Below are 20,327 nucleotides of genomic sequence, written 5' to 3'. Positions count from 1 at the left end.
ACAGTGAAGACATTAAAAAGATTATATCAAGTTTTAAAATGCAATCTAACTATAAAATGCCATATTCTAGGCATAGCACTAAGGAGTTTTCACCTAAAAGAAGTTGTACTGTGCCCTCTGTCTGTTAAGGTCACAGAGAAAAAGAACTGAATGACACAAAACAAATGGAAAAGGTGAAGATAAATTTGCATAAAGATTGTGAAAACCTCTCTTCTTTTGGTTTAAAAGTGCAAGCAAACAAACTCAACTGTGCATTTATTCCTGTATGCTAAAATACAGTGGAGAAAAGCTATTCAAATAAACATGAATTTAAATGTTAACCTCATGGAACTTGCATGGTCATTTTTTCTAATGCAAGATTTTTCTTCATCTGCATTGGCTTATTGTAAGGGACTCACTCATTCCAAAGAGCACTGCTTGCCAAGTATTTTGAACTGACACCCGCCTTGACTAATGATAGTGCTGGAATGCGCTGTTCTCAGTAGAAGAGAGGCCATACAGACCTAGGAGGGTCCTGGGGTCCAGCTTCTGTCCGTCCAGGGGGTTGGTGCCATACAGCAGTGAGTGATGTGCAGAGTGAACAAGCTGTATTTCCTCCAGGCTGGCTTTTCGACCTTGAATCCGCTGAAAGAAAACAGCAGAAGCCTACAGTACTCCACTGACAACGTTTCGAAGAAAATAAGGCCCCAAGTCACATTTAAGATGATTAGTAATGGGCTGAGTTTCTTCATGAAGGAATGTGACACTGATTTGCTTAGTAAAGTACCATAATAATATTTGAAAAATGAGAGTAGGCAACGTTCAGGACCGATGGGCTGCTCGTACCTAAATGGGCAACTGACATAAAGCATATTCTTCTTTGGCATAAAAAAAAACTTTAACAAAGAAATTAATAGCTAACTCCTTTGCAAAAGTATCAGCTTAAAATTAAACAGGGCCTGTAGTTTTGCTGAGAAGTAAATTAATCAACATCTTATTTTACATTCACCTAAAACATTTGTTGAAACAAATTCCTTATTGTTTCTTAAAGGACTTAAGTGAGACCAATACATTTCAATGTATTTGTTTAGAACAAATATGCTGATCACTCCTCCATATGTGTGCACCTCATAGTAGTGTTCATCTAGACAGCGGTGGGAACCTTTTTTCTGCCAAAGGCCATTTGGATATTTATAACATTCACTTAATGTAATTCACTTATCATAGATTTATGTTGCTATGAACAAAGCTCCTAGATTTATTGAATTTTGAGCTCTGCCTGTTGTTGCCTTGGCAGGGCCAGACCAAATGATAAGGCCCCCAGGCTGAAGGTTCCCCACCCTGATCTAGACCAATGTGTGACCTATGGGATCAGTAGCAGTTCAGAAACTGTTTATGGTCTGATGAGGTCTGTATAGAATTCGAAGTATAAACATTTAGAAACTTTTATAGTAAATTGACAGAGTATCTTTATGTCTGTTGAGTCTAATATAATCTTGTACGTCCTTCAATCAATTTTCATTTTTGTAGTGTTTCATTTTTAATACACTTTATAAAAGCATTAGTTTGTGACAGAATGGGAATGAAACAAAAATGATAACCACTGCTTAACCAGAGACAGGCTGAGACACTCTAGACCCAATCAATATTTCTACACACCTGCTAGGTACAGACTTTCACTTAACCTAAGAAAGAACAGTCCTTTGAAAGACAAAACCATACGTTAAGTTAAAGCTCAGCTAGTCAGTCTGCGGCCACAGTTCTCAGCTGGCATGTCTGTGGGCCCAAGAAACATCATGTTGGTGTATGAAGTGAATTAGCCCAACTTTTTAAAATTGCTGTTTCCTAAAATTACCCAGATAGTGTTAATATTTCACTTAAAATATGTATCATAATAAAGTACTTATAAGGCAATGGATTAGAAGAGAACGGCATTCAGTGAACTTTGAAGAGAATCTGTCCTTTCATGTCCCTGCCCAGGGATCACCAGGTGACACAGAAACCTCAGGTGACAACAGCACCTCCCTCAGGACCAGGACACGTCCATATTCAACCTCCCTAATTTACGGGGATGTGGCAGCTGTGGATGTGTGAGCAGCTAGAAACCTGGACTTACTGACACTTCCTAGGGTTTTACTGTGTAGAGGGCAGAGCTGTGCTTGTCACTGAAAATAAGTCATGTAACAGGGCTGGGGGCGGGGGGGAGATGGTGGGAGACCCAAGGGATAACAGGAGTGATAGAAAATGGAAATATCTTGACACTGTGCCATTACTTGCTAAACAAATAAATGCTTATGTAATTTCCTTTGTCACAGCATTGAAGTTCCCCCTTTTTGACACCCAATTTACATTTCTAGAGGAATAAAACTATGTTTCAGAGAAATTATTCCAAGGTAGGCAATAATTAAATTGAAATGAAACCAGGTAAGTAATGCTGAAGACAAAGGCAAATGTGTGATGGCCATCTGATCAACCATTGCCCTGATCAATAAACAAACACATTATAGGCATTTGTGACTCAATGATAAACATTAAATTTGAAAATGTTTATGGAAGAGCAGAACAACCAAAGCAATAGAATGAGAAGACATGAGAGAAAAATAGGAAGCAAACGTTCAAAGTCAATATTAAAGAGAAACATTTTAACTGAGATTTCAGCTGCTGGAAAATCCAAGATAAACAGTGGCAAATCCATGGTCTGAGTCATCTAAAACTGGAAAGAGCAGAGGACTGGAAACCAGACTGAAGCAACTAGTTCTATCCAGCAGAGTAATGAACACTGTGAAACCACAGGGCTTCCAGATCTCACTTCTATGAACCTAAGAATTCCATAGCCACTCATATTTTATAAGCTCATGCAGTGAATCATCTATGTCTTAAATAATGTCAGTTCTAAAGTTAATAATCAGACCCACATTTTGACTGATATCATAAAGTTTCATTGATTTTTTCTTCTTTTTCTATAAATATATTTTTCAGCTCTGAAACTGAATTTCTGCCTCTGGTATGCCATTAAATACTAGTAATAAGAAATATATCTTTTATGTTCCATTCACCAGTCACATATATTTACAGTCATACACTCTATGCTTGCCCCAACTCCTCATTTTCTCAATCACACATTTGCACATTTGAAAAAATAACCTGCTATCATGATTCAATTATTGACAATAACTCAAGTGCTGAGACATCATAAGAGAACTCCTGCTAAACTTGAGTATCAGTCATCCCCTTAAGTGATATCAGCTAACGAAGAGTAAGGATAGAACAACTGGCCAGCCTATTGGACGTGTGCTTATTCTGGTTTACACTCTAGTGTAACTTGTCACTATTAAAATGTAACACGGTTCATTTTACTGTTTTGATTTCACTTTTCCCCCCTTCTTTCCTTCCTTTTGACTCCCAGAAAGTATTTTACACTGGCCCTTTTTATTATTATAAAATATAGTTCTTTTAAACAACAATTACACTAAAGATAAGGAATACTTATTCTTAATCATCACGTCTGCTTCTATGGCTGCTGGAGAGTAAGACCCACATGCAGGACCTGCATATTCCTACAGAAAGCTGTGGGGTGAAAAACAATGCAATATGAAAAATGTCTACCTGGAAAAAGGATCTGGAGAAAGCATGTTTTGAGATTTATATCTCACAGGGCACTGCTATGGGAACTTGAAGGATGACTAAGATGAAAAAACTGAAATGGCAACAGCTTTCCTTCTCTCTTACTCAGCGTCCCCTGGAGTACTTCCATTTTGCCTCATTTTTATCAGATGTCTTACATTTGTCAACTTCACTTTTCCTCTCAAATTGAGGTCTCCAACAGTTTTCATTTTCTGGTATTATTGTGAGTAATTTATTAGGTTACGTGTTTATGTTTAAATATAGACATTTTCACTTAATCCCTTCCCATATTTTCTATTTCCTGTGTACCCTTTATCCCTTATTTCTCTGATGATGCTCTCTTGAGTCAAAGGTCAATGGCATAATGAGTCATAAAATGGGGTAAAGTGCTCAGATAATCATAATTTAGGGAGATACTGATTTCCGTTCTCAGAGACAGTCTGTAGGATGTCTATCTAAAGTCTTCTATGACTCTGACCAAAATGTTTTCTTTGAGAATTCTGAGTATATTTGGAAACACAATGCATTGAAGAGATGGCGTTCTTTTGGGTATTTCCAAATACAGGTCTTCACTACCTTGCTGTTAGGGACTTGGGAAAGCAAGCCTGTGGCTAGCTCTTCTCTCATGTTCTTAATCAAGAGACCCTGCAATGTGGGATGTGTTGGTCATTCTGTTTTCATCCTCTGTGCCTAGCACTTAGGCAGTTCCTTCCCTCCTGTGCGGGAAGGAACGAATGTTCAGGGAGTTGCCTACCCTGTGCTGCACACCTGGGGATGCCGGCTCAGTTCCGAACCCCAGTCTGCATTCTGGTTTGAAGTTTGACTAGTTTAAAATGACCATGTCATTGAGTCTCACAACACCCCGGTTCTTTCCTAAAGAAGCAGTCTTTCTGAAAGAAAACCCATTAATGCAACCTGATTATAGAAGGAATGTTCTGAACATGATCTGCAAAGTCATGCTGTGACAGGATAAAATGCAGCCTGCCCACACCCACCCACACACAGAGCACACACACGGTATAGATTCTTTTTAAATTTTTTTTTTTCTGCCAAGGAGCAGGGAAAAAAGGAAACAGTTCTATTCCTTCCCCTTCTGTGTTCAAAGCCTGGACGGAGGCCAGTGTCCTAATCAGTTCTCATTGGCCCTGGAGGAATCAGAACCTTTTGTAAAATATAATAAAGGGCATAAAATCATGATAAAATGCATGAAAAAGCAGTGCCTTTGGTTAGGGAACTAGAAATAATTTAGCAGAACAGATGGATTGCATTGGTTTGGTATTATTGAGGACATGAAAGGGCTCATTTTGTGGCAGTTCCAAACGAAGAGAAAATGTCCAGCTTCAATCTGACAAGTCAAAAAAGTACCTGCCTCTGCTGGGGGAGACCCCATTTTCTTTAATCATTTTCAAAGTGGTGACATAGTAGGCAAGAATTTCCACTGAAATATTCCATTTTCTGGAAATATTTCATCCAATGTCCCTAAATAGAGGGAGGTGGGTTTTTTTTTTCCAACAAAAATCCACAGGGCTGCAACTTACAGAATTAAAAAATCATAAATGACTTATGAGTGTCACAGTTATCCACTGTTACAAATTCCATACTTACATTTAATGAATTGGTTCATGGCCTGGTCATTATTCTTGATACACTTTTCTCTCTTAAACAACGAAAAAAATCTGGTTGCATGCATATGCCCAGGTGTACCTACTGGAGTTTTCACATAACTGCTTCTTTCAATGTAACATAAAAGAAGGTTCTATGCTCTTCCCCCAACTGCATGCTCTCCTTCTATAGATTCTTCAGCATCTAATAAATTGTTCTCCCCACAATTTCCTGATAAAGAAAAGGTACTAAAAACTGGAGGGAGGCAGGTGGCCCAGCAGGCTTTTGGTTCTTTTTGTTGGTCACATGGAAAGAGAGTGGATTGTAAGCCAAGTGTCCTGAGTTCTGGGTACTGATTCTCATGGGTCCTTAATGTGATCATAGCCAGCTATGAGGTACATCTCAGGACCATTGTTTCTTCATATATAACCATAAGGAGGTTTGCCCAAATTATTTCTTTTAATGTTTAATTGATTTTTAGAGAGGAAGGGAGTGGGGAGACAGTGAAATATTGGAGCAGCTGTCTCCTGCATGCCCCCTCCTGGGGATCCAGCCCACAACTCAGGCTTGTGCCCTGATAGGGAATTGAACCCGCAACCTTTCCGTGCATGGGAAGACACCCAACCAACTGAGCCACACTGGCCAGGGCTGTCCAAATTTTTTCAAAGCCTCCTTTCAGCCCAAAATAATAAGATTCTATGTGAAATAACCTTAAACACAATAAAAACTCAATAAAATATTCTTTATGTTAATTTACATGTTAGCCTTAGGCAAGCAAATATAATAATTGAAATGATGGATTACTATGGTTGAGGCAAGGGAGGAGATCTGATTATGAGAGTTTTCAAACAAACTCTATTCTTTGAAGTCCATTTTTATATATTTAATTATAATTGAAAAAGAAGAGTAATTTTTAAACTCATATTCTTAGCCTTTAAAATGATGGACAATTTTCCCAATTTAAATTTTTTTTATATGTGTAACTTTGGAGTTAGTGCCACTGATGCTTTCCAGGTAAATGCTAACTTTGGTTCCTCTCCATTTCCAAATATTTGGCTCCATTCACTTGTCTCAACTGCAGTTAGCGTATGAAGTTGAAACTTCATAAACTTAAGTTGCATTTTTGGGGCCAAGATTTTTAACATCACCTGTGACCTGGAATAAGCTGTAGAAGCTGAAAAACTATGGATTCCTGGGTCCCACCTCCAGAGCTTCTGCTTAACTTTGAGTACAGCCTGGGCCTTCAGGTGCTTAGAGCCACCCGTGGATGTCCAAGGGCAGCCCCGGTGGAGAACCACGTGTTGGATGTCCTTTCTTCCTGTTTGTAAGTGAGCTCAAAACAGTGATGCTGTACTGACTGGCCAACAGTAGGGACTAAAGAGTAGTTAAACAGTGGGCATGGAAAAGCCTGCGAGGTAAAAAAAAAAAAATCTATATGATCTTCAAAATGACAAGTGGCTTCTACTTGCCTGTAACACTTCTTGATTCACTCATTACATTATTTTTAAAAAATGTTTTTATTGATTTTTTTAGAGAGAGAGGAAGGGAGAGGGATAGAGAGATAAAACATTGATGAGAGAGGAGCATCATCAACGGGCTGCCTCCTGCATGCGGTCTACTAGGGATTGAGCCAGCAACCCGGGCATGTGCCCTGACCAGGAAATTAAACCACACCCTCTGGTCCTTGGGGCAACACTCAACTCCTAAGCCACACAGCCCAGGCTCAGTCATTACAACTTATTTAAAAATATTTTAGGACATAGAGCAATTTCAAAAGCATTTCAGAAAAACAACAAATCCCAGTAAAAAGTCTGAGTGCTAAAAAGTATATGATATATATATATAAATTTGATTCCCACCCATTTCAAATGATTATACTCATCAGAAAGTTAAAAAGAAGTTATCTCTAAGTGGAATTGCTCAATTTTCACAATTTTTATGCAACTGAATCTTCTACATTTATAATTATTTTTAAACATCATTGTAAATGAGCATTGCAATGGTTTAGGTTAAAGTACTGCTTTTTTAAATATAGTAATCATGTATAAAGTAAATTGTCACAATAAACATTTTTTGTTACTTTAACACTGCAATTTTCAGATGGTTGAAAAACAGAACTTCGCTTTCAATAAATATTTGGTAAATAAGTTGCTGGGGTTTTTTGTTTGTTTGTTTGTTTGTTTTGGTTGTTAATCCTCACCTGAGGACATTTTTTCCATTGATTTTTTTACAAAGAGGGGAAGGGAGGGAAGGATGAGTGGAGGGATGGGGTGGGGGGGGAGAGGGAGAGAGGGAGAGAGAGAAAGAGAGAGAGAGAGAGAGAGAGGGAGGGGGAGAGAGAGAGAGAGAGAGAGAGAAAGAGAGAGAGAGAGAGAAACATCCATGTGAGAAAGACACATCAATTGGCTGTCTCCCACAGGGACCCAGACCTGGCCCAAGATTGAATTTGCAACCCAGGTATGTGACCAGGAACTAAACCAGACCCTTCAGTGCACAGGCCAATGCTCTAAAAACCCTGTATTACTTTCCAGAGGGATTCTGAAGGGCAGTGTGTCTTCTTTCCTTTGATTGGTCATTTTCCATATTCTTCTTCTTCTTTTTTTTTTTTTTTTTTTGCAGAAATAAAAATCCAAACAAACAATTCTGAATCACCTTAATTCTTATTATAGGCTGCACAAGCATTTTTAAGGTATTTATCTGCCCGGGTCCACTCTGCTGTGGTGCACAAATCTCCTCCAGAATAATGACTTAACACATTGGTTTACTCATCACATCTCGATCGTTTGTGCTGCGTCCTACGTCTGCTACATCCTTAGAGACAACTCACAAGCCTCTCTGCTTGAGTTTTTTTACTGCTTTGTGTTCGACTCTAAAACACAAAAACACTTTTTTTTTCCAAACTAAACAAAGCAGTAAGCTGTTATGTGCTGCCATCTAGTTAGATTCTCTATAAAACAAATGTTTAATTGCATTTCCGTGAACTTGCAGGCGTCAGTGCTCTGTAGCACTGAGGTCAGAAAACCTGCACATTCCAAAGGGTTCCTGCGAAGGGTATTGCACTTCTTTGTTTCGATTTGCAAAAGGCATTTGAAAATCACCTGTGTGTGTGCAGGAACATGTGCTGGATACGCCAGCCCTGAGCTCTTTGGCATCTGGAGACTGCACTGGACCAGCTCCCCACTTCTCTCACTGGAACTGCAGAGTTCTAGAGGGGCAGCGGGCGCTTGGTTTGGGGGCCCAGAATTGTTTTGTCATTACTTTGTGTTGGTGCTTAAATAAGAGTTAAAGATTGCAGCACAGCGTGCTGCTTATGCTTTTTACTTAGGAATTAAGCGAAGCAAAGTTATTCAATACTGGTCACAAAGAGGCAACGCGGAGTCCACATAATGTGCAATCCAACAAAAGCATTATAAAATGTTGTTATTCTCAAAACAAATGTGAGAGCAAGCAAATGTCTGTGGGTGGCTTGGTGGGGCTGAGAGTCATGAGCACTTCTGGAAAAACAACTGCCAGTGCATTTCTAACAGATGATGGGTCCATCTCCACAATTTCCCAAACCCAGGCGAGCGCATTCTTTCCCTCGGGGGCACACACACGTCAGAAACCTGGGGACCTTGTCCAAGAGCCTGTTCCTCAAGAGGACACCAAAGGACCTCTCGAGATCTCTTTCTCACGGTGATCAGAGAGCTGCTGGTTTTGCATTTTGCTCCCGACCAAATCACTAAACTAAGTATGGATGCTTCAGCAGGGGGAAAGTAAATGGTACTGGTTGTGGAGGAATATGAAGCACCTCAATTTTTCAAAAACAGCGCCACGTCATGCCAAAAGAAGTTAACCCCCGGAACCATGGTAACCTAACGCAATGAGGACCAAGGTTTTCTCTGGCTGCTAATCAGGACTAGTAAGCACGGCCAATTTACACTACAGCTTACAAACTAAAAGCAGTGTGTTTACTAAAACAGCCGACAAATGCTGTCTGCTCTTAACCAAAGAAAGGGTTATGTTCTAAATGAACTCCTCAGCCAGCTAACTCCATACAACACAGAAGCTGGAAGGGATGCTGCCGGGCACCCTCATCAGTGCGGTTAAATGTTTTGACAAAAGGACACAGATAATTGAGGGCAGGACTAAGGTCAGCGCTAATGATGAACAATAACCTCTGAGGCATCCATTTTGGTTAATGTGCTACATTGCTAAATGAAATGACACAACACATAAACTTGATTTGTGGACCAGTCTATTGTTTTGAAACAATTGAGCCCTCCCAGTGCTTTCCAATCGCTCTCTCTTCTATCATATCATTGTTGAATTGCAAAACTGGCTACGCTGTTGCCTGAGGGAAGCTGGCTCTTCTCTGTGTGCCAGCAGAACCGGGACCCCTTGCACTCTGTCCCAGGGAAGCAGTAATCTAAACAGACAAAGGAGCTTGACTATAGATAGAATAAAGGAGGGCAAGATCTGCAACATGAGGTCTGGCATACTTCCTCCTTTGCACTCTGATGTATGGTATCTCTTCCTCTCTCTCTTGCTCAGAGGGCCCCTCTGAGGCTGTTAAGACTACGGAGGCTGCTGACCACAGTCTTTCTCGTTTTAGGTATTCCCCCAGCTCGATCAATGAGTCTTTAAAATTGCTGCAATATAAATCCCCTTGGGAGTTTAATGACCTATTTATTTTTGTGATCCCACCAGATGGTAACCTCCTTGAAGGCAGGGGATGCTTCTTCTCAGTATTGTATCTGCAGCTCTGAACACAGAAGCCTGGAAAATGCAAATTCTTGATAGATACTGTTCAATGGATATATCCCTGTTTTCAAAGTGTGGTGCCCAGATCAGCAGTATCAGGATTACCCACACGCATGTTAGGAATGCAAATTCTCGAATCCTACTCCTATTAAATCTGAAACTCGGGCTGGAGCCCCCAAAACCCCTGTTTTAACAAGCCTCCAGGGGATGCTAACATTCTAATATATGCTAATATTTTGAGCCCCACTGTAATCAATGAATGAATCATTTACCTAGCCACAGGTTTCTGCTTGCTGGCCAGGTATAAGTCCCCAGAGCTCTGTCAACTCCTTCTCTAAAGCACGTGGATTTAATGAACAAAATGAATTGACCAACAAAATAAGACCTGAAGCATGGAGGCATGGAACAGACTGGCATACCTCGATGTGGGGGTGGTGGGATGAGAAGAGAGAAACCAGAGAACTTATATAGTTGTATATATAGCCTATGGACATGGAAAATAGGATAGTGAAGAACTGGGAGAAGGGAGGGTGAGGGGATGAGAGAAAGGAGTAAAGGGGGAAAATGAGAGCTATATGTAATACTATCAACAATAAAATATATATCAATAATTTTAAAAAATGCCTTGTAATAAAAATTGGAGATGAAAATATATATATATACACACATTGATTATGTTATTAAAAAAAAAAAGCACAGGTTGATCCCTATCTATAGCAGCTATACAGACAATGGCAGGAAAATTGTGTTCAAAGATGGCAGATTGCTATCTGGATAGTGGAAAACAATACATTGCCCAACTTGCATGTGTTATTTCTTATTTGAACATACCCTTTTCAATAAAATCTAATAAAACAACTGAGTTGAGTTCTTATTTTCACAACCAGGAGAGGAATTTGTCCATACCACTCAAGAGAGAGCCATAATGTATTCACCACGGCTTGTACTCAAATTCCCCGAAGTCCGAGACACACAGAGTTTACCTTCTCAGGAAAGCTTGCTGTAGACATACCCACGGAACAGAGCTGGACGTTAACTCTAGGCAACTTAGAAAGGCAGACCTGATTCTCCTTCAGTCCTTGAGCCATCAAGGTAAACGTTCATTCACATCCAAACTGGAACTTAACTTCTCTTGGACTGAGAAAGTCAAGTTCAATTGGAAGATACTGTCATTGGCCTTGATTGCTTTAGAAGGCTCATGAACACTAGCCAGGAAGCTCGCTAGCATAAGAACCTTCTTGCCTTTTCAATCAGATAATGCATCCCCATGAACCCAATCTCTTGCCATTTATGGTGTGCTTTTCTCCTGGCTTTTCAGCTTCTGACTATAATGAGTTGTGGTGAATTGCTGAAAGGTTTGTTGCATGTTTTGGGGTTTGATTTTTTCCCCCACAGCATTGAAATTTTCAAATTAATGTGGCTTGAGATAGAAAGGTTAGAATCCTAGGAGAGGGTTTAAAAATCCTATATAATAAAAGGCTAATATGCAAATAGACTGAACGGCCGAACAACCGGTCGCTATGACGTGCGCTGACCATCAAGGGCGCAAGTAGAACATGGCGGGCATTGGCCGCAGTGGGATTGTGGAGCAGGTGAGTGGGGGCGCCAGACCAAAACAGGGCAATAGTCGCTGAGCCTCTGGTGGTTACTGAAAATTCTTTGCTCCTGCGCACCGCGGTCCCACTCGGTGCTCACACCTGCACTCGGTGCTCACACCTGCTGCCGGCACCCGGCGCCAGCCCTGATTGCTTGGTGCGGTCAGCAGGTGCAAGCAGCAACTGCTGGCCCTGATCGCCCCCCAGGGCTTTTCTACCTCCCCCTGCTACTGAGGGGCGATCAGGGCCAGCAGGCGCTGCTCACACCCGCTGCCAGCAATGGCCTCACTCGCACCAGCTGCTGGCAACAGCCCCCTCACACCCGCTGCCGGCGCCCAGCACGGGCCCCAATCGCCCTGAGGGCTTCTCCACCTCCCCCTGCTCCTGAGGGGCAATCGGGGCAGGAGCCACCACTTGCACCTGCTGACGGCACTGGCCCCGCTCACACCACTGCTGGCGATGGCCCCAATTGCTCTGCGCTGTCAGCAGGTGTGAGTGAGGCCAGCGCTGTCAGCATCAGTGCGTGGGAGTGGCAACAGTGGGAGGGGGGCTGCTTGCAGACAGGGGACCGGGGGCCAAAGCAGGAGGGGCTGGGCAGGGGTGCGGACGATGGGCCGAGACCCACCCCTGGGCCCACCACAGCCTCGTGGCCCACAGTTCCTTTCAAGGTGCACAAATTCATGCACTGGGCCCCTAGTATATTAATAAATGTGTATATTAGAATTAATGTGTCAAATAAAAACTTTACAATAAAATTCACAATGGACATGTATCAGTTGTGCTTACTGGGGAGATTACTGCCTAAGAAAATAGATTCTGCTATTTCTGAGTGTGCTAAACTGGTCTGCAACAATCCCTGTATGTTCCTTTTATTTCATTTCCTCAACCTCTGCTCTTCTGGTAGAAACAATCAAGAAGAGACATTAAGTCATGTTTCTTTTGGTTCTATGTTTTATACCTTTTGATAGTATGTTTTTTCTTATATAGAACATTAAAATCTATAGAAAAGGATAACATTTGTTTAGCTAATGATCATTTCGCAAAATGCCACTTTATATTTTAAAATCATTCATACAGAGGCAAAGGGATATTGCATCCTAGATGCCTTAAAGTTAAATTAAATTATTTTTTAATGATTTTAGAAATTCTACTTTATATTTTGGATTAGGTCAGCATAAAGTCATTGATATTTGATAATAGAGGAGCAAATAAACACACATAGGCAACAATTTCATCCCTTAAGAAAGCAGACATCTGCCCTGACCGGTTTGGCTCAGTGGATAGAGCGTCGACCTGCGGACTGAAGGGTCCCGGTTCGATTCCAGTCAAGGGCATGTACCTTGGTTGCTGGCACATCCCCAGTAGGGCGTGTGCAGGAGGCAGCTGATCGATGATGTTTCTCTCCATCGATGTTTCTAACTCTCTATCCCTCTCCCTTCCTCTCTGTAAAAAATCAATAAAATATATTTTTAAAAAAATAAAGCAGACATCTAGTGAAGCATTATGTTAGCATTATTGTGAAGTTTTGGACCAGCCTTTTGTGCTTGGTCTTCATTTAGATCAACTCTTCTGATCTGGGCTTTCAAGTGCACTACTTATTGTGTGGTTGTTTGCCAAAGAGACTCTTACCTAGCTTACTGGTCTGGGACCAGACTCACTCATATATCCTCATCAAACCCCCAGTGCTTCTGGCGTTTCACCTGGGTCTGCTCTCACATCAGTCCATGTGTCCTATGGATGAACTTTCGTGGTTTCCAATAATACACGACTAAAATAATGTGATGTATGAGGAAATGAAAAGGAAGACTGGGCAGAAATGGATGGTAACAGACAGATTCGAAGACGGTTGTGGACCATATATTTCTGTACTTTGCTCTGCTTATAAACAGTGTTCCTTCAGTTAAGAGATGTAAGAAACACCACAATCTAACAACCCACTGAGTGCTGTGACAAGTCATTGCTAATTTGGAGTGGCTGGGGTAAGGCTCCAGGGTATAACAAAGACCTGAAAGTGAAAAGATGTAAACAGCAATGCCTTCCCTGAGCAAAGCACAGAAAGATTGCCAAGCTGGGAAACATTTACAGTAGATGTGAAAAGTGAGCCCAGCTAGTGTAGTTCAGCCAAGAGGCCACTGGTTCCATTCCCAGACAGGGCACATGCCCGAGTTGTGTGCTCAATCCCCTATGGAGGGTGTGGAGGAGGTGGCTGATCGATGATGTTTCTCTCTCATGGATGTTTCTATCTTTCTATCCCTCTTCCTTCCTCTCTCTCTAAATAAATCAATAAAATATATATTTTTTAAAAAGTGAGACAGGAATGTTCACATGAATAAATGTCCATTAAGACCAGTCCACTGCAAATGAGTCCCTTGGTGGTTTATGGGCTCCAGATGGGATTGTGCAGACAACAGAGTGGTTTGGCCTCCAAACTGTATTGTTAATACCATGGCAACCTTAACACTAACTCTAAAATTTACCAAAGAGCTCTGGCTGTGTTTCTCAGTGGCTAGAGCATCAGCCCAAGCACTAAAGGGTCAGAGCTTTGATTCCAGTCCAGGGCACATACCTGGGTTGCAGGTTTGATGCCAGGCCCAGTCTGGGAGAGTGTGAGAAGCAACCCATTGATGTGTCTCTCTCACATCGAGGTTTCATTTCTCTCTCTCCTCCTCTGCTCTCTCTTCCGTTCTCTCTCAAAAATCAATGGAAAAATAGCTTTGAATGAGGATGAACAAAAAGTAAAATAAAAAAAATAAAATTTAGCAAAGAGTATGAAAGCCGTCTGCCATTTAATATGGATGCTACCAGCAAAAGGTGACTAACACACTTTCATTCAGGAAAGAATGAGATAAATAAATCTCGCTCAAATTCCTTCACTTGGGGTTTTGAGATAAAGGATACATTTAGTCAAAATCAGAACGCTAAATACGAAAAACATTTGACAATTCCACTATAAACATACAATAAAACTTGTGAAACTAAATCTGCACCACTGCTCTGGAGTACTCATTCCCCGTCCCAGCTGCTCAATGACCTAGGGACATTATCTAGGATTTGAGGTACTCAATAGAACGATTTAGTTCCCCTGTAAGATGAGATAGGTTATTCATCTTCGAAAGAGAAAACGAAAGAGGAAAATAATTTATCATTAGAAATGAATGCATTGAACGAATAAGTGCATCTTCGAAAGTTAGTTATTTTTACTATTTTGCAGAGAAGATGATCAGATGGATGTTACCCATGCTATCAAACATCAGCCAGTGCAGCTACTCTGAAAGGCATCCCATCCGCTCTGGCATTCCTATTTCAACTGAAATATAGAGTTTCACTTAAAACTAAATTAGCTTCGAATGGGAATTTTCTTGACTTCATTTTGGGTTGCCAAAAACTAATTAACTCAAAAAATAATTTAAAAAAAGATTCCTCCTTAATCACAGTATAGTAACTTTAAAATGGTCTCAATGTATCAGTTTCCTCATGACATAACTATAATAAAAATATTATCCATTTAATTTCTTCTTAAAAATGGGAGCCTTTTTGAATTGTTCATCACTTTTACTTTTAATCTTCGAAAGCCTAAATAAACAGATTTTTCTAAATAAAAAATGGGACTCATCAGGAACCTATAGAAATGAGTCTAAAGAAATATTGATAAAAGTATTCAACCTTGTACCATACAAATATAAAAACAACAGCCACATCAGTAAAAACAATGACTCTTCTTGGTAAAAGGACAGTTAATCTTCTAAATAAATTCATTTCCATGAGACAACACTGACATATGAGTTCAGTAGAGCTTATAACACAAAATAATAACTACTTAGCATTTAGCACTTAAGAGTTTGTGAAGAGTTTCTCCATTAACTCAAGAAATGATATCTACCTGGATATAGGAATGCTAGCATGTCTACAAAACAAATGCTGCAATGATAGCACACGCATTAGGCAGCTACTCAGTCCGTCAACACTGGCTAAGTACCTACTGTGTGCCCAAGCCAGTCAGGTCATCAGTTCTATGCTACTAGTGCCGATGGATGATGGTTCATCAATCATGGTGTTGGTGCTACAGAGCTAACATTTTTCTACTGCTACCCAAATGAATACTGGCCCCTTTGCATGATTTATTTAAGTAAGTAAAAGAGTGTGGCCAATTCAGGATTACCTCACATTTATTTAGCAGCCCAGTTTCTTGCAGCCGTGACCAGATGCTCTGTATCCGTCCAGCATGCTCAGGGTGGGTGGTGGAATTGCCACAAATGCACTGGTGTTTCAGCATCAGAGGGTCATACGCAATCCCTGCCGGACAAAGAACACACAGCACAAGATTGAGTAACGATACATAGTTAGATGACAATATGATTACTCAGAAAGGCATTCTTTTTCAAATAAATTTACTAATAGAGAAATAATACATATCCATCAATTCCTAGGAGCATGTAAGAGGTACTGAGTCCTGTGTATCTGGACATATAAGCAAAAAATCAACCCCTGGATTAACTAGCACTCAGACCCTAGCTTAGTACATCTGTAAAGTACATGAAGATAGTGATATTTAAAAAAACATAATTTAAAACTTTAAACTAAAAAACAAAAACAAAGTTTAGGGTATCTTAAATCATTATGAAGTATTTTTGACAGATAATTCAATTTAGTAGAGGTTTACATTTTATCGTTAAAGCCACAAAATGAGCTGAGTTTCAATTGCAAAGTTATTTCATGAGTAATTCTAGCCTCATTTTTAGATCAGGTTACATCTTTGTAATAAATTGGAAGATTTTCCAACTGCTTGCCTGTTCTGCTTAGCAAAGCCTTCAAAGTTGTGCAGAAAAGGTTTCTCCTTTGCTTACTGTGCTTTTTTTAAATAATTTAGGCCAATCTGTAAGCAATATGGGTATTGTAGATCTTATAATATTGTGGGACAATTGCAGTATTTCTTTTAAAAAAAATAAGTCAATTGCAATCCCTTCAGTAAAAATTACAGAGATACTTAATGAATAAATCTGCTTTTAACCATGAGTTAACATATTTCATATTTCAGTTAGACCCTATGCTGGGAAAGATTTTATAAAAATTTGATGAAATGAACTATTAAAGATACATAAAATAGGACTTATTAAAATAACAAATTACATTATAATTATAACTGGTTAATTTTGAAAAGATTTCCACCCCTAATCCAATTCCTGGCGGGGGAGGGGTGGGGGGAGACACATGTTATAAAATTACCTGTCATAAGAAATTATTTAACCCATATTCCAATAAATTAGCATCAAAATACACTCTCTGGGGAATGAATCCATGTTAAGGTATTAAAAAGCAAAAGCAAGTATCTATTCAAAAACAGCTAAGTACCAAATATTTGTGTTATAAAGTAAGTTTAATTAATGAATGAATTTTATTCCCCCTTTGACTTAAGTATCATGTTAGAAAAATATTACTCCAGAAGTGAAAATATTTGTTCCTGAGTATACTAAAATCATGCAGAAGAATGACATATATATATTTTGAAACCATGTGGTAATAATTACATCTAAGTATATATAATACTCATTCTTAACACTCAAATAGCCTCAAAATCTATCTCTAGACCCCTGAGTCTTTCACACTGTCAGCCTCAGAACCGATCTCTTCTCTTAGCAGTACATTTGCACAGTTGTCTATTCAATTACCCATTCACAGTCTCCATTTGGATGTCTCAGCTTTGAGTTCATGATCTTAAACCTCACACCTTTTCCTCATTTCGGGAAAGGACATCATGATCCACCATTGTTCCTGCAAGGAATCTTAGTCTCCTCTTGACACTCCTTATCCAATGAAAAAACATGTAGTGTGTATTTTTCTTCCAAAGTACGTCTTGAATTACTTCTTATCTCCAATGCCAAAACCATATACAATCAACCCAAGGTGCTATTTATTACCTCTAATCTGAACTCCTGAGATAGCCCTGTAATAGGTTACCCAACTTCACTCTATCCCATCTGCCACACAACAGTAGCTGAAGGGATTGCCTTTTCTCAAGGTCAGCATATAGACAGGCCCCTCCCCTTTTCTCCAGCTTCACAGCACACACCTCCATCTCCTGATCTCTTACTTCTCCCACAAAGGCCTACCTTCCATTTCACAAAGGGATCATAATCATACCAGCCTTGCATTCTTCATACATGCTGTTCCATCTATGCCAAAATTCTTCCTTCCAGCCTTCATTTGGCTAATTCCTATTTATTCTTCAAGGCTGTTTTAATGTCACTTCCTCAACAAAGCATTCCCTGAGATCTCTAAATTAGGTCTCCTACCACACGCACTCACAGCATCTTCTAGGTTTTCAGAGCATTTATCACATTATTTAATTGGTGTATAACTTGTAAATTATGTATTTCTTCATCTGGTATGATCTATGAAAGCACAGACTAGAGTTGTACTGTTTAACCTCTGAACTCTTAGTCTCTGGAAATATGCTTGGGATATAGTAAATTCTCAAAAATATTTTTAATGAATAAATAAAAAACATACATACAGAGGAGCAAAAGTAGTGAGTATGAGAAACACAGATTTTACTCTCATATTATTATTTTATTAATTATTGTATTTATTTTCCATAGGAACAATTGTAAACCTACTTTTGCCCCATCCTATAAATGAAAAGATGCAAGAACTAGGTCAGATATCTCCCTTATGAAGCCTTCCTTGATGAACCTAACTAATAGATCTCCTTGGATTCCTAGAAGTCTTGTAGCCTTCTTTAGCATAATACCTTTTATTTTATATCTTATCATCCTAGTGGCAAGTATCTCTAAAATAGGCATTTAATGTGTTCATCTTTATATATCTACTAGAGGCCCGGTGCACAAAAATTTGTGCACTCGGCGGGGAGGGGGGGCCCTCAGCCTGGCCTGTGCCCTCTCGCAGTCTGGGACCCCTCAGGGGATGACCACCTGCTGGCTTAGGCCCGCTCCCCGGGGGATTGGGCCTAAGATGGCAATCAGACATCCCTCTGGCAGCCCAGAACCCCTCGGGGGATGTCCACTTGCCAGCGGGGAGCAGGCCTAAACTGCAGTCGGACATCCTTAGTGCTGCTGAGGAGGCAGGAGAGGCTCCCACCACCACCACTATACTGGCAGCCATCAGCCTGGCTTGTGGCTGAGCAGAGCTCCTCCCATGTGAGAGCACATTGAGCGTCTGCCCCTGGTGGTCAGTGTGTGTCACAGTGCCCAGTCATTCCCAGTCCTTCTGCTGTTAGGGTAAGTTTGCATATTACCCTTTCACTATATAGGATAGAGGCCTGGTGCACGGGTGTGGGCTGGCTGGTTTGCCCTGAAGGGTGTCCCAGATCAGGGTGGGGGTCCCGCTTGGGTGCCTGGCCAGCCTAGATGAGTAGATGATGGCTGTTTGCAGCTGGTCGCACCCCCTTCAGGGTGGGGGTCCCCACTGGGGTGCCTGGCCAGTCTGGGTGAGGGGCTGAGGGCTGTTTTCAGGCTGGTGGGTGACTGAAGCTCCCAACCTCTCCTTTTTTTCTTTCTTTTTTTATTCTGGGATTTATTTACCTTCTATGGCTGTCACTGGAGCTGAGAGCTGGCTTTAGCTCTGAGGCTTGGCTCCAGCTCTGAGACCTCGGCTGCTGAAAGTAGGTATCTGGGTTTTTTTGGGTTCTATAATTGAAACTCTGTTGCAACTCCAGCTCTAACAGCTGAAAGCAGGTTTCTGGGGTTTGTTTAGCTTCGATAATTGCAACATTGTTTCTTAGACAGCAGCTCAGAGGCTGGCAGCGGCAGGCGGGGAACCTTGGCTTCCAACTTCACTAGAGCAAGCAAGCCTCCTGTTCGCTTCAGCTGCCTGGCTGCTGGCCGCCATCTTGGTTGGCAGTTAATTTGCATATCTCGCTGATTAGTCAATGGGAACGGTAGCAAAGTTATGGTTAATCACCATGTTTCTCTATTATTAGATAGGATGTGACACTTTGCACTAAAGGAAGTGAATGAATATTTTTAAATAAAGTTCAAATGAAGACATGAAAGAAGGCAGAAAGGAAAGCAGGCAATCATAAAAAAGAAATTCCAAAATGTAAATATATAAAGGACTTGTCTTCACAATTCAGATACATCAAGTATTTATGAGTTGCTATTACATAACAAACATGATTTAACATATTTTCAACCACAGTTTCATAATACACAAAGTAAAAAATACATTAGCAATACACAAAAATGAAAATATAGTATCTCCCTCATTTTAAAGACATATTCTTCAGGAGTAGAGATTCAAATGATTAAGTTGCTTATTTATTTATTTATTTTTTACTATTTCATCTCTTGACATATCTAACTTCATCTCAATAGTAACTGCTCCTCTTTTAATATTTTCTCTATAAACCACTGCCAACAAAAATTATGAAACAGGTTATAGTAGCTGGAAGTTATTGCCAAGTATCTGGAGATTATAACATAAAGTCCAGGAGCTCTTGGAAAGACATTTGAATTTAAGGAGAAATAAATAAAATCTGGAACCCTATACCTGCACTTATTCATCTTAATGATGTAGCAATGAGGTGTTAACAGGTACACTGCAAGGTGAGACTTTAACCTCATCCTTCATCTCCATTCTTTTCCTTTTTCTTTTTTTCTTTTCAGAAACAAAGACTTATAGGGTGAGAAACAATCCTGCTCTTCTCTTCTCTTTGGGATTCATATGGAATTCTACTTTTCTTTGACCCTTTCTGCCACATGGGTTACCACTTGCAACATAAACCAGTGGATCCATCTCTCTCGTGATCCATGGGATGAGTTAAAATTA

General features: G+C 40.3%; 1 protein-coding gene across 4 annotated transcripts in view; it reads right to left on the bottom strand.

The window, feature by feature from the left end:
* HDAC9 (histone deacetylase 9) overlaps positions 1-20,327 on the bottom strand; it is an 847,690-nt gene that overhangs the window by 229,057 nt on the left and 598,306 nt on the right. For all 4 annotated transcript variants that reach the window (XM_081102525.1, XM_081102526.1, XM_081102528.1 and 1 more), the window contains 2 exons: positions 15,703-15,836; positions 504-624 (listed from right to left, as the gene is read on the bottom strand). In XM_081102525.1, the coding sequence (XP_080958651.1) occupies positions 504-624; positions 15,703-15,836 (255 nt within the window). The remainder of the gene's footprint in view (positions 1-503; positions 625-15,702; positions 15,837-20,327) is intronic.

This window comes from Myotis nattereri (assembly GCF_964212035.1).
Source record: "Myotis nattereri genome assembly, chromosome: 11".
NCBI classification, from domain to species: Eukaryota; Metazoa; Chordata; class Mammalia; order Chiroptera; family Vespertilionidae; genus Myotis; species Myotis nattereri.
Note: the sequence above shows the minus strand (reverse complement) of the source record. Positions and strands in the feature narration are given on the sequence as shown.